Source organism: Merops nubicus, unplaced genomic scaffold (assembly GCF_000691845.1).
Source record: "Merops nubicus isolate BGI_N331 unplaced genomic scaffold, ASM69184v1 scaffold4900, whole genome shotgun sequence".
NCBI lineage: Eukaryota > Metazoa > Chordata > Aves > Coraciiformes > Meropidae > Merops > Merops nubicus.
The window spans coordinates 40,460-54,679 of record NW_008583455.1 but is presented as its reverse complement, the minus strand read 5'-3'; the positions used below and the strand labels follow the sequence as shown (position 1 = coordinate 54,679).

General features: G+C 40.5%; 1 protein-coding gene across 1 annotated transcript in view; it reads right to left on the bottom strand.

The window, feature by feature from the left end:
* Positions 1-605: 605 nt before the first annotated feature.
* The window catches only part of LOC103773358 (calcitonin receptor-like), a gene marked incomplete at its 5' end in the record, with an annotated part of 46,626 nt that continues 33,011 nt past the window's right edge, over positions 606-14,220 (bottom strand). The window contains 3 exon segments of the mRNA XM_008940724.1: positions 606-827; positions 6,731-6,772; positions 13,693-13,911. Of these exon segments, the coding sequence (XP_008938972.1) occupies positions 606-827; positions 6,731-6,772; positions 13,693-13,911 (483 nt within the window).

Sequence of the window (14,220 nt, the reverse complement as noted above, 5' to 3'; positions counted from 1 at the left end):
TTGTTTTATGCACTCCTTAATGGGATGGTAATATTTTGGGATATCCTTTGGGGATCAACAAGATTTGAATACTTTGGAGTAACACTTTCTGTTCATCTGTTTGATTTGTCCTGTAACATGCAAAATCTTTTCAGAGGTCACCAAGCTTGTTAAAAGGGGGAAAGTAAAGGATTCCAAGCCAGTTACATCTTATGAAAGTTGATGGTTCAAAATCTAGTGTTAAAGTACCAAAAGTTACTGAAAGTTTCCAATTGCCACATCCTGGTTCTTTCTTTCCTGTTTGTTATGGGCTAGCTGGCACTGTTACTACTGTTGGATGGTCACTTCATACAGGTGGTATCAGGAGATGTGGAGATAACACAGCCTGGTGGGCAGGTCACTGTTGACTTCCTGCTGCAGTACACAGGAAGAAATGCTATTTCCACGTCTGCATCAGACTCCCTCTATGCCATCACTTTCAGAGGCTGATGCAGTTTGAATATGATGTGTCCTTTCACCCAGTCCTGTCCTCTCCCACATTAGCTTGGATTTCCACCTTCCCACCCTCCTCCTCACTTTGTTCAGAAGCCATGTGAAATGACATGTTTGTGCTGGCTGGTGCTGAGCTAGGCAGATGTCTCACCAGATTTTAATGCAACAAGTTCAGAGTCCTCTACATATCTTCCATTTGACTGTTCATTGTTGGAATCATTATGGTACAAATAAACAGGGACCTCTGTGATTGATGTTGCAGTGTAGGAGGTAGATCGTGTGGAGCAGTGCTCTCGGTGCCTTTGGCCCCACTGGGTTTTGTACTGTGTCCATTGCCTCTTCAAAGCTCCTTGTATCTGTTAAAGAGAGACATATTTATGTTGAGGCATAAACTAAACTACTAGAATTGTAGATATTTTAAAATCTGCTACAGGAAAGAGAAGAAAAAAGAGAAGGGAAGGATGTCAGTTAGATGTTCCCCTATGATGTAAGTGTGGAAGAGATTGCTGCACAGGAACACAGTAGTTTGCTCTGGTAGAAGAGGGAAGAGATAGGAGGGATAAAGACTAAAACCCATATGATGCTGCATCTGGATCCTTGCCCCTGGAATGGCTAATACACTGTGAAACTTAACCTTGAGTAAAACTCACCATGAATAGTAAAGTGTAAGTAAGCTTCAAGAGCTTGCCAGGGCTTATTTTGCAGAGAGGAAGAGTTGATGGATTAGTACAGCTAAACAGAGATTTTGTTCTAGTAATTTAAGAACAGGTTCTGTGCTGGCAAAAAAAATAGCATTGGTCATGGCCCTCTGCGTAGCAGAGAATTTCAGCCTTTGGACATTCTTGTTCTAGGAATAAAATATTTTATTTAACATTTACATTCTGTGATGTTACACTGGCGCTAGGATATGACTTAAGCTACTGAATCCTGCCAGGGACTACGAAGCTCATCTCCAGCGACGTGTTCAGGTGTGCTGGCACTCACTAGTTCCTTCCCAATGGAAGTGCTGAGACATGAGCAGAGAGTGGGCAAACTCTGGCTCTGTTCATTTAGATCAGCAATTCCTGCCATGAAAATGCGAGAATAGGAGGAGTTTGCCATGATACTCTGATGTAAATGACTACTCCTCAGAGGAAGACAAGTGCAGGTGAGGCACTGTGCTGACAGGAGTGTCCTAGAGCTTCCGTGCTCCTGCTGGGATGGACGACGTATGTTATTTTTGCTCAGGGAGTCTGAGATCACTCTCTAAACTGTGTGCAGAACAGTATCTTTATTCCTGCAGATCAGTCTGAATGACTTTAATATTTACCAAGCCTCCCCAATTCTAATACATATATAGTAAAATATTATGTACTCACCACCCAGAGCTGCCTGCAAGAAAGCTGTTTCATGTCACGTAAGGACAAGGCTTCATAAGGAATTGCTGTGAGTCTGAGATGCTTACTGAGTGATCAGCAGGACAATGCAGCATGCCAAGAATGGATATTTCAGTTGCTTTAGCTTTTTATTTTTAATCCAAGATGTAAGCCAAGGTATGAGGATTGATGCTATAAATCCTTACTCATGCAAGTAGTTGCACTGACTTCAGTATGACTGCTTTCTTGAATAAACAAACTTTTGCTGGACTAGTCCTTTAAAACTAACTGAAAACAATATCCATGCCCAGTTTCCAATACTAGCTTTTCTGCTATTGCTTAGCTCAAGACAAAGTAGTTAGAAGTTCCTTTCATTTGAAAAAATATATTGGTACTCACCTTCTCCGAATACATAAAAAAAAAGAAAACAAAAGGCTGAGTGTAGGTTAATTAGATATCAACCACAGAAGAAGCATAAGGTTACAATGGAAGTTTAATTAGTGGGACTGTGAGCAAACCTTACTACACCAATATTGAGATTTAAAGTGAAATGGCTTGATGCAGAGATGTTTCATAACATGCCATCACCAAAGTTTATTAGTGAGAAAGAACTACTGTGTGAAATAATAATGCAGTTGTAGCACATAATACAGAAACATGAAACAAACAAGGTAAACTCTGTAAAGATTTTAGTCACTTTTGAAATTGCCTTTTGATGTTACAGTATGAGTATTGTAGGTCGGTCACCCCAGAAGATATGGAGAGGGAATGGAAGAAGAAGTCTGCAGAAGGATTAAGTTAGTGACTTTCCCCAGTAACACCCTTGGGGCAGTGGTTCCTGTAACTGTGGCTGGACATAATGAGGATAACGCAGAAATCATGGATGTGCACAGCAGCTCTGCCCGCCTGCACCCACCTCTCCAACATCACCACCATGGTCGGCGATGCCTGCAGGCACTGCACAACCTCTGGCCCTACGTGTCGAGTGTGTTTGCATTTCACAGCAGTTCATCCATACAGATTAATCTCAGTGTCATTAGTGAGGGTGGCAAGAACATATTGACAGCCTTCCTGTTCCTCTCCTAGCCCACCTTCCCTGTCCCCTGCATAGACTGCAAGGCTTTGATTGCTCTTGCCTGGGGAGAAGAGCTGCTGTGAAGGTGAGGAACTCCTGCTGAGCTCTCAAACAGCTCTCATTTGAACTGGAGTCTGATGGGCCACCATAGGTCTAGAGATGATAAATGGTAACTGAAGAGGGAAGAACAATGTTACTGAGTCTTACAAAATCTGTCAAGAGGAATTTATAGTTTTCTTCTCAGAAGGTCATGGCACAAATTGTATGGTCAGGGAGAGAACAGGCACATCCATTCTAGTTCAGCCCATGATGAGAAGCTGCTTTAGCCAGGTTTAAAAGGCTCCATGACAGCATGAGGTTAAAGCAGCTGTGCTTTTATTCTCTGCTGAACTGCTGGCCTGTGCAGGAATCTGGCCACAAATGGATAATGGATAGCACTAGCTGCCGCACTTGAATCAAATAACGTGTTAATCTAGATTTCTGCCATGATTCCAAGGATCTCAGATGATCATAATTCAGTGCCCAATAAAATTGTTCATGCATGCATTTTAAATGTTTAAGCACAGTTACTGAAAATCACATGTAGTGCAATAACATGTTAATGACCAAGGAAGCTCCTACGGACTGGGCGGGACAGGGCGGGACAGGGCAAGGCCTGCCATGCTTTCTGCTGTGATAGAAGATGAAAGAAAGTAAAGTCTAAAGAAATGAAGAGTCTGAGTTTATTTACTCTGCTCTTCAGGACTACAAAGATTTTTCAGTTCTCTATTAGCCATTCATGCCTCTTTGGCACACAAGATATATGGCTGCTGGTGTTGTGGTTTTTTTTTTTTTTTTTCCCCCCTTTTCTTTCTTCCAAACAGACTTTCAATTTTGCTGGCCAGCCTTGCAGTCTAGAAGCAATCTCAAGCCTGGAAATATGGTTTGGTGAGCAGACTATTGCAGAGACCTTCTATCATTGTACAACACTGTTGCTGGACAGAGAAACTACAGTGCTGCTGGATACTGAGACTTTATATGAAAATGCACAAGAACATCTGTCATTTTAAAAGTTTCAAACAAATCCACTGTTTATAGGTTCTTCCACATTAATGCAGGCATCAGCACAGCTTCTTATTACTATTTTTACATTTCTTTCTGTAGATAGGCTCATGGTACTAAAATGAGGTTAGTGAGGTAGCTGGCGATGAATGCAATATAAACGCTGTCAGGTGGTACTGATATTAGCCTTGTTTGTCCTGGCTAAACTTCGTGTATTTCAGCCTTGAAGTTAAATACTCTGGTAGGAAAAAGTAAATCCCAGAGCATCCAGGCTTCTGCGGTACTAAAATTAATTTCCTTGCCCTATGGTGAATTTTTCTCATGAGAAATAATGTAGCCTGGAAACAATCTCCTACCATGACTGAGATCTGACTGTGTCTTTGATCTGTGTCCTGCTGCACACAGCAAGACTGGGGGAAGTTAGCTTAGTTGTCTTGGGCAGTCAAACTCAGACCAGCACTCCTTTTGGGAGGACTTAATATGATTTGGGTATTGGTATGTTGCTGCTCCTCTATAGGTTTTCTTCCTTAGATATCTATACCTTGTTTAACTGCAGGAATAAATGTGACTTAGAGAAAAGGGGTCATAATCCTTTCACATCCCAGCACAACTATTCTAGTACACAAACTTACTTGATGTTTATTCTTAATGTGCTGATGCAAGTAGCAACAAACTGCCTTGAGTCTGTATTACAGAGCTGTCATTTTTGACTTTCTGGCCACCTTAATGGGAAATTCTAAAAATAGCTTCCCTTATTATCTAGTAAATAAAATCTCCTGTAAGAAGATAACAAGAGGGTTTCTCAGAATCCCTCCCATTGACCATGCTAGTCTGCAAGTCTGAAGCAGACACAACAACTTTGAAAATGGCTGTAATGGTGAAAAGTACCCAAGCATGAATAAAAAATCACTCAATATATCTGGGAAACCTGAAACCCCATGGCTGTTTGTTCTTACTGCTTGACACTGATGAATGTTTCTGACTAGCTGCTCCACCATGGAGTCCTTAATCCTACATACAGTCTAGAGTTACCCAAATGTAGTTAAGCCATCCATGTGATTACCTATGAGAGCAATAGAATACAAAAATGGAAACTGCATTTCAATACCAAATTAGTTTTTATCTCCTTTTGGGCATCATCCTCTCCAGATGTGTTCCCCCCGTGATGGCTCACTGACAATTCAAGTATCAAAATTGGGTATCCAGATATCTTTTTGTTGGCAAACAGATGCTCCAATTATATTCATTATCACACAACTTGAAAATTGTATTCCTGGAGTTGTAATGGTAAATACGCTTTTCAAACACTCTGGCACTACCCAAAGTACCTTGGTATTACAGCTATCTGATGAAACAGTCTTTAGGATATTTTATGTTTTTAGTATATTTTCTTGCTGCCTTTTCTTATATTTTGCACTCCTACAGTCTTTCATCTGGGCACAAATGTGATGTGGCAGTGGAGGGAGGAGTTTGGCTGCTGGTCTGCCTGTTGATGATAGTATCATTTTATGTCAGGCAAGTGGCCAGCAGAAGAAAGCTCTTACCACTGTAAGAGCTGACTGTGCTTGCACTGGGGTTAGGAGGTCTGTTTACACAATGGATGTGCTGTGTGGGGGTTCTGGTTGTTAGAAAGCCTCCCTGACTGTGCATAGCAGATGGAGTCACCAGGGTGGTGGGGAGAAAGATGAGTCTTTCTTTGGGAGAGTTCTACATAACTGGAGTCCTTGTCTGTCTGGTTCCATCTCCCATGGCATGGTTCCTTGCCCAGGTTGCTCCCTTCTGCACATCCTTTGCAGTGAGTGAGTGCATTGACTTGTTCCTCCCTCTGCTTGTCTGGCACTTTGGATCTCTAGTGTACAATGTAGTAGTGGAGGGAGGACTCTGACTGTTGTTTTGCCTGTTGATGATACTATCCTTCTATGCTGGACAAGTGGTCAGCAGAAGAGCATCACTAAAGCTTGCTCTGTATCTAACTCATCTACTCTGGATCTAAAGTTAACTTTTTAAAGTAATTCTTATCTTTGATAACATATGTGGTATCTTATTTCACTACAGTTGAATGCTCCTGATATATTGAAAAAGCATTTTTCTGCTAACCATCTATAGAAAGTGGCTTACTGTAGGAATTTAAATGGTTCTTGACATTTTAACATACTAATTTTTTTTTTTTTGTAAAAAATAGTAGCGAAGTGGACCTAAAACCAGCTGTAGGTATCTAAAATACTGATCCAGCTGTAGGATGATGGGAGACATTTTTGCCTCAAAGTGTTTTAATTTCTCCATCACTACATGAGAAACACTGCCTGTAAAAAGGCCCCACTCAAAGAGTTAAAGTAACTGCACTGCTCTGGGGTCATCTGTCATGGCTCTGGGGCTGAACACAGCACACAGCTCTCCAGGAGAGACCCCCCAAAGATCCCCACTCCTCCTTACGGGGCATTGTGGTCCTTCCCACTATTCTGGGACAAGAAGACAAGTAGAGCATTTTTGTTTTTACTTAGACGTCGGTATCAAAATTGCAGATGGCAGAGGGAGAGTCTCATGCTTGCAGCTCATTTAGTACTATCTGCTTTGTAATGGTAACACTCCCGATTCATCTACTCAGAGATACTCTAGTCACGCTCCGCACAGAGCTTTCAAAAATGCACACTGCTGCTTTTAAATAGAGAGTAAAAAGGAACTTTGTGTGCTTTCAAAGTTTATAGCGCAACAGGTTTCACTTCTGCATTAATGAACAAGACACTGTCTACTTCTCAAGTTCTGCTCATCAGCTGTTTCACATGCTTACCTCACCATTGAAGAAGCAGAATATAGTTGCCACAAGTAAGCCCTAAGAGAAAGGAAAACAGAAGAGTTTAGAGATCAGGATATATAATTGGGGGAGGGCATTGTTTTGAATTTTGGACTTAGTGGATACAAGATAAAAATATTAGTCCACTTCTTCTGTATCACAGACACTTTGCCTAATCTCTTCCACTGTCACAGTTATGTTATTACACTGATTTTTTTTTTTTTTGTATTTTCAACATGTTTTTCCATTTTATTCTTTATTACTAGCATTTATAGATTCTATATTTTGGCTTTGATGTTATTTTTGTAGAAGAGGCCTAGAGAAGGAAAATTAAATGGTGTGTAAGGTAGATAGCTATTTTGCTTACAAAAGAGCACCACTTTGCTACTGACTTTGCTGAAGAGATGGCAGAGGAATTGTGTCCTACATGCTGCCACTCATTTATCTGAGTGCAGTTATTCAGTTAAGTGCCAGCCAAGTTGAATCCAGCTGCCCCAGGAAGGCTTTCAATTGAACTGTAAGTCAGGATAAGTAAATGTGTATATGGGGCAACATGATGGATGGCGAGGGCATGAAAAGAGATGTAAGTGGTCAGGAAAAGGGGAAAAAAAAAAAACAAGCCCACAACAGGTGAGTTAAAATATAGAGGGGTAGAAAAAGAGAAATTGAGGATCATAGCTTGGTTCTAAATGGCTTTAATTTAATTATTGCCACAGTTATTCAGATAATATTTCACAACTGCTGCCAGATTAAAGAAGGTCTAGGTAGGTGAGAAAGTGTGAAATTAGTAAGAGAAAAAAATCTCACACACAGAGCCTGCCATTCAGAATCATGTAGTTACGCTGGTCCATGTCTTAACCACACTTGCTCTTATTAAAATAGCATTACATAGCATCACTCAGAGCCAAATGACTGTATTTTAAACTATTTAAAGCACTTATTTTAAACTAAACGTATATCTGTTTGTGAAACTGAGGTGAATCTGCAATACAATAGCCCTTGGGCTGCTTTGAAGAGTTTTACAGCTGTATCTTTTTTTTCCCAAGCTCTCATTTAACTGATTACCAGTTAAATTCTAGCTAGCACTTTGTAAAATGTTTTGGACTCTCAAGTGTGCATTTTGGACCACAAGTGGTGGATAAGCAATAACTGTTTTAAGAAAATGTTTATCTATTAGAGATACACAGGCTGGTTTGAAGAGGTGCTGACCACCTGAATTCTGGCAATTATTTTACTCCAATAAATTTTCTCTAATGCAGAACTTTTAATTTTACATGACTACAAATATGAACCTTCCATGTGCAAGGAGGAGGAAGGAAGTGAGAAAAAGAAAGTTCCTTTTCATGTTCTGGAAAAACAGTATTCTCAAAAGAATCAAATCCCAGTACAATACATAATGTACAACAGTTTGTCCAATAGCTCTGGTTTGAGAAACACCACAAAGGCAATCAGAACCTTACACCTCTAAAGCAAGACTTTATTTGGACCACAGGTTCCTAAATCAAAAATGTATGCAAGGGGAGCAAATACATCACTTCCTTATACTGATTTTTTCCTGCACTGTCTGGACTTCATTAATCTGCAGAGTCTTGCAAAACATCTCCCGTTGACTGCACAGTACGTGGTTGCAGCACAGGTCCTCCTATTTTGCTAAAGCATGTTTTTATTAACAGCAATCAGCCATGATGGGCAAAAGAGATGGATCTTGATCTCCTCTAGGAGAAAGGATGATCCATGGACAGTCCACATGAGGCATGGCAGATATGAAAGACGGCATGAGAAGAGAAAGAAGCATTGAAATTTTCCTAAGCCTGTTAGTGAGAGTGCTTAGGGGGAATTGGGAACTGTAGTTCACCTAAAGGCAGAAACTGAACCTGAACTACTGAACTGAAGCCAGTTTCCATTTCAGTTTCTGTATGGTATTTGAATTCCTGGTACATCCTGTAATGCTCTTCTTTTTTCTACTGGGGAGTGTAGTACCCTTAACTAGTGTTTTCTTCAGACAACATCTGACAGAAAAGCTAGAAGAGGTTGTGATGGTGCCTCATGCCCCTTTCAGTTGCTCTTCTGGTTTTGGAGTGAGGAGAGAGCAGATCTCGATCTTTGTTATTTTGAGACCATGCATGCTGTTCATCTGGCTGAAGAAATTATTTTCTTTTGTTTGTCCCATACATATCTCTTTGCTCTTCTACCAGCAATGGCCTTCTGGGCTCTGCAATCTGTATTTCTATTTCTACTTCTGTTTCTTCCTTTTTATATAGAAAGTTTTGCCCATGAAGCAGAGTACCATTGTTATCTTTGGCTGGAAAGATACAGAGATATCATGAGATGACACCAACTGTGACTCTTTTGAGACAGGAGGTCTCTGAATGATGATAACTCTACAGTGGATCTATTAAGACATGTGACAGACTGGATGTAGGTCATACAAGGCCCAGAGGTTATTCCTCATATCTCTTTGACATATATCTTCCACACCGTCTCTAACTGCTGCTGGCTTTTGCTCAGTGTGTAATTCTTGTTGAGGATGAGATGTCTGGGTCAATTATGCGTCTCTGCTGTTCTGTGGAGTTGTTAAACTGACCTGTGATATACTGTCTGCCACCAGCAGGATAATGTTGGCTGTGGTATTGAAGGTAGAGATGAAGGATAATTTTTTTTGAGATTAAGGCTTTTAATGACTTCTGAAATTCTTTATTTCTGGAACTGTGTGAAGATCAGGTGAATGTGGCTTAATCCTGGCTTAGGGACTGTCAAGAGTCAGAAGCTTTCAGACCTTCATGTACTTTATTGATGCCATAGTGAGTTTTTCCCCATGTTTTTCATAGAAGTACTTCCCATTCCCATCTCTCTCATTTCAGAAAAGATAAAGAGCTTTGAAGAAAAAAATATTGTGTTCCTCATTGTCTTCACTCAGGGCATATTTATATCTCTGAGGTAAATGACTGCATTATAAAGTGTTTTTTTTATGTTGGGTTAAAAAAACCAAAACCAAACAAGGAAAACAAAGAACGTGTCTGCAATTTCTGCTGCTACTGAGGTGGGGAGATTATCATGAGAGGGCTGAAGATGGAAGACCACCTGCTTCAAATGATGCAGACATCCCACTAACCAAAGGTCACATTTTGCTTCTCCTGCTCTCTGCTGGAGGTTTCATTACTGTAGTTTTGAACATTAACGCTAATAAAAAAATGGCACTTTATAACATTCAGCTCTAAAAAAAAAATACTTCCCTTTTATTGGCTCAAAATATTAGAAAGTTTTGAAATTACTAATAATGCAAAGAAAACAAGAACAGGAAGTTACAAAAGCCCTCTTATGTTGTCAAAAGCAGTTCTATGACCTTAACTTTGCACATAAGGAGAAAATGTTTCTCTCTGGTTTGGCATCAGAACGGATATTTATTTCCCTTTAAATGGAGAAACAGATGGAATTAATACCTTCTAAAATGCATTGAAATAGCTCACTATTTTTAAAAGGCTACTTTTTAATGTGTTCATTTTGTTCTGGGTGAAGCTGATAAGAGAGTTAAATTTAAAACTTGGAGGCAGGATGGATATACATGTAGTCCCAAACCAAGGCTAAAAATGAGGCCCCTATGAGCTGGATCCTCCTGCCTGGCAGGGCAGGTGCTGCAGTCTTGAGAGTGCTGTTTGGAGGGTGCTGAGTTGACACAGAAGTAATGTTACTGATGGAGAAACAAAACTTTGATTATTCTCCACTTAATAGAAAAATACTTTTTGTCAATAAAACTCAAATCCCCTATGCTGAAGAGTATTTTAATTTATCATTACAAGCAGACTTGCACATTTAGGTCCACAGTCAGCAAGGTATTGAGAAGAAGAATAACTTTAAGTGCTTGTGTATTGCTGTTAATTCAGGGGCTATTTCTCCACTGCATCAAATGGGCCTCTGTGGCTAAGCTCTGACACAGTGACAGTGCCATGTTAGGTAGCATGACAGCCTCTACAAACACACCTACAAGATGATGGAGAGAGAATTTGGTGAGATGGGACTTCTGGTGGAAGAAGCTTGCAAGCAGGAGTGTATTAGTTGGTGGAAGGAGCTTGCAGGGAGGAGTGTATTAATCTCTGGGCTTGTTTGAGAGCATCTGGTGGGGTTCTATGCATGGGACTAGCTGAGGTATCATGGGGTTATCGTATTTTTATAGTCTTCCTTTTTTCTTGTTTCTTTGCTATGGACCAATGTCAAAGATCAGAAGCTGAGATAATGGTCCATGGTAGTAGACATTCTGACAGAAGCTCAGCACCTTGATCTCTTTGCACCCTGAGACCTCTCAAAGGATGATCATTGCTTCCCAGAGCGGGGTCCCACCTGACTGTGAGACAAAAGGCACGTCTCACCTGCCCTCTCTTGACACAGACACCTGAGTTCAGTTACATCCAGTATGCAGGGCTGTCACCACACCACTCCTTCATAGGAGACACCCTCTTTGCCCAGGTAGACCATTTGATCTTCGATGGGCAGCACAATGGGGCTTTTAAGGCTCAGATGTATTTTCATACCAGAGGTGTGCAAGAAGCCAGCACGTCCTGTACTGTAACGTTTTACATCTTGAGGAAGTGTGCGTCTTCCATGGGTTTTCAGCATCATCTAACAAGCTTTTGAAAGACTGGTCCTCTAGGGAAAAACCTGCAATTCACTGGCTCTTCTGGAATGCAAACATTTGCTTTTTGTGGTGCCTATTTTAGGAACTTTCCTTAAAAAGCTCACTGCATGCTCAGCAATGCACCTACAGCATCCCACTCTGCATAAGTTACTCCACATAAAGGTTGAAATAGCTTTCTTTTCTTTGGTGCAATCTTCATTTCAGCACAGTCTGGAGACTAAAGAGCTGATACTGGTGATGGTGAGAGGAGGAGGCTGGCTGGACTGGAAAGGTACATGCATTTATATTTGCAGCACAAACCACAGCCTTTCCATTTTTTTGTGAACTGCTCATATAGTCATATTTGAAAAAAAAACACTTAACAGTGAAAATTGATGGTAGTATTGCAAAAAGAGCAGGACAATTCAAAACCAAACTGTCTTCTGTTATCCAAAGTAACTTCAGTAGAGGAAACCTAGCATCTAATATGTCAAAGTGTTGTTTTTCAACTGGGAAAACCATCTTCTGAAAGAAATGCCACTACACAGTTTCTTGTAGGAACAAATTCCTTCTCATTCATCATCTTCAATCCTCTGATTTTTACAATAGACTGCAGTGCTTGTTTGAAGCCTTTCTGTGTACATGGACAGTAACAAATATATCAAACCATCACACTCACTTAACACAGCTCTGTGCTGTTGAAAAACTGTCTTTCTGTTCTAGAAAAGGCATAAAAATTTAATCATATAATCAGTAGAAATGGAGACTGTATTGTATTTTACACCAAGAAAAAAATCGTAATTGCACCCATGATGCCTGCTTGTAGATGACTGACATGCCACAGGATGCAAAACCTGATAGACTGCTGCTAGTCTATGGAGAGGCAGGCTGTGTTGTAGTTTAGGAGAGCCCAATAGCTGTCAGGGACATATATCCATCCCACCAGTTAATACAATATCTACCCATTACATAATCAGTCCTAGAAGAAAATGAGCACTGGAGGAGTGGTTATATAGCTGGCTATCTTAAATATGCATACAAGAAATGTTTGGGGAAGGATTAAGGAAATTTATTTTAGAGTGCAATTAAAAATCCGCTCTAAGTAGAAAAGGGATCACCAGAGCTGGCTGCAGTTAGCAGGGCAAATTCACAGCCCTGACAAAAGGCCAAAATTCACATGCTGGTGTGGAGCACACAGAGACAATATTGCAGAGTCAAGAGTTCTGTGAGGTCTGTCATTGCTGCCCTGACCTGGGGACAACCCTGGGTGGGCTGTCACCCCTTGGCTTGCCTGGTGTCCTCTCTGGGCACAACAGCAGTAGGACACAGGCAGCTCCCATCACGTGCCCATGGCAGTGTCCTCAGCACCATCCTTGCTGCTGAGCCAGAGCAACATGTATTGGCAGGGGGTGACTGGGGTCAAGCCATGGAGAGAAACCCACTCCCAATGACTGGGACAAAGGCAAAAGGAACCCATAGGGATGAAACTTCTCCCCCTTGGATCCCTCCCCCACCTAATCCCATCCATCAGTAGTACATCAATTTTGGTAACATTATTTGTCACTTCTTTTAAGTAGAAAGAGACACTGATTTTTTTTTTTTTCTTTTAAAGCTGTTTTCTTACTACAACGTTAAAATAATTTCTGCATTTAGCTTCTGTATGAAAGGAAATAAGAAGTGGGTGACCTTACCCATGTTGACCACTATTCACAAACACATTAGAAATCTGCCTTTATTAGTCAATACAGGACTGGATATATTACAGTCAGTAAACCAGATAACCAAGCATCTGAAGTCATCTAGGGTTTTGTTTGTTTGTTAAAACAACCCAAACTTCCTTACTGATGCTGTATTTCCAAAGCATTTATAAAATAAAAATGTCAGTCTTATACTTTAATTTGAACTGCCTAATAATGATATTTTAACTCCTAAATGAAGCTTGTCTCAGTTTTGTCTTCTGTTTGTTGGCATTCCCTCTGTACAACAGTTCTTATACACAGATAATTTTAGTATTAACCTCACAGCACCAGTTTCAGTCAATTTGAGCACTTCAACAAAGATCACTTTGGAACATAAAAGCTCTCTGTGATCTCAGTTTTCTCTCCTTAGTTGAGAAACAGTGCCATCTGATAATTTTTGCTAAATTTTCCACTGTTTCTCCTGCCTTGTGGTTGTTCTTTATGCTGTGGTGCTAGTCATGCAAAGGCACATGATCTAATAATGTGAAAGTGGTTGGAAAAGAACTGCAAAATCATGGTCAGTTTCAGGGTAAAATAACTGCCAACAGTTTCTTTGGCTAAGTTAACAGCAAGCACCTCGTCTGAGCTGAAGCCGCTACCATATAACATACCTGATAATGCATTAATATATGCATGATGTAATCATATATTTCTCCAGCAAGTCGGTTTTCTGGTCTCCAGGGGATAATAACAAACTGAATTCCCAGTAAGGGTACCAGAATTAAAGTAGCTCTGACAGCTTTCATATACATGTTGGACTCAGCACGGTGGGTATCTCTCAGCTTTGTCACCAAAACTCGAACAATGTTAAGCAAGAAGAAAAAATTGACCTGCAAAAGCAAAGCCATTATAGGTGAAAGCATTCAAATTAAACAGACATTCAAAATAAAAATACACAGCACATAAATGGTGGTAAAATGTAACTTTCTAGCTTTATTGTAGCCCATAATGGGCAGCTCCTTGGTAGTCAAGCCTTGGAAAGTATCTTGAATGCCTTCAGAAAAGAGATGTTAAGCTGCTCTACGTGCTTTACTTAGGAAGCCTGCATGGATGTTTAAAGCAGGGATCAGTTCTAGAAAGCCCTGGCTGTTTTGGCACTGATGTAGGCAAATTTAGGGTTTCCTGTGAACAGTTATTCT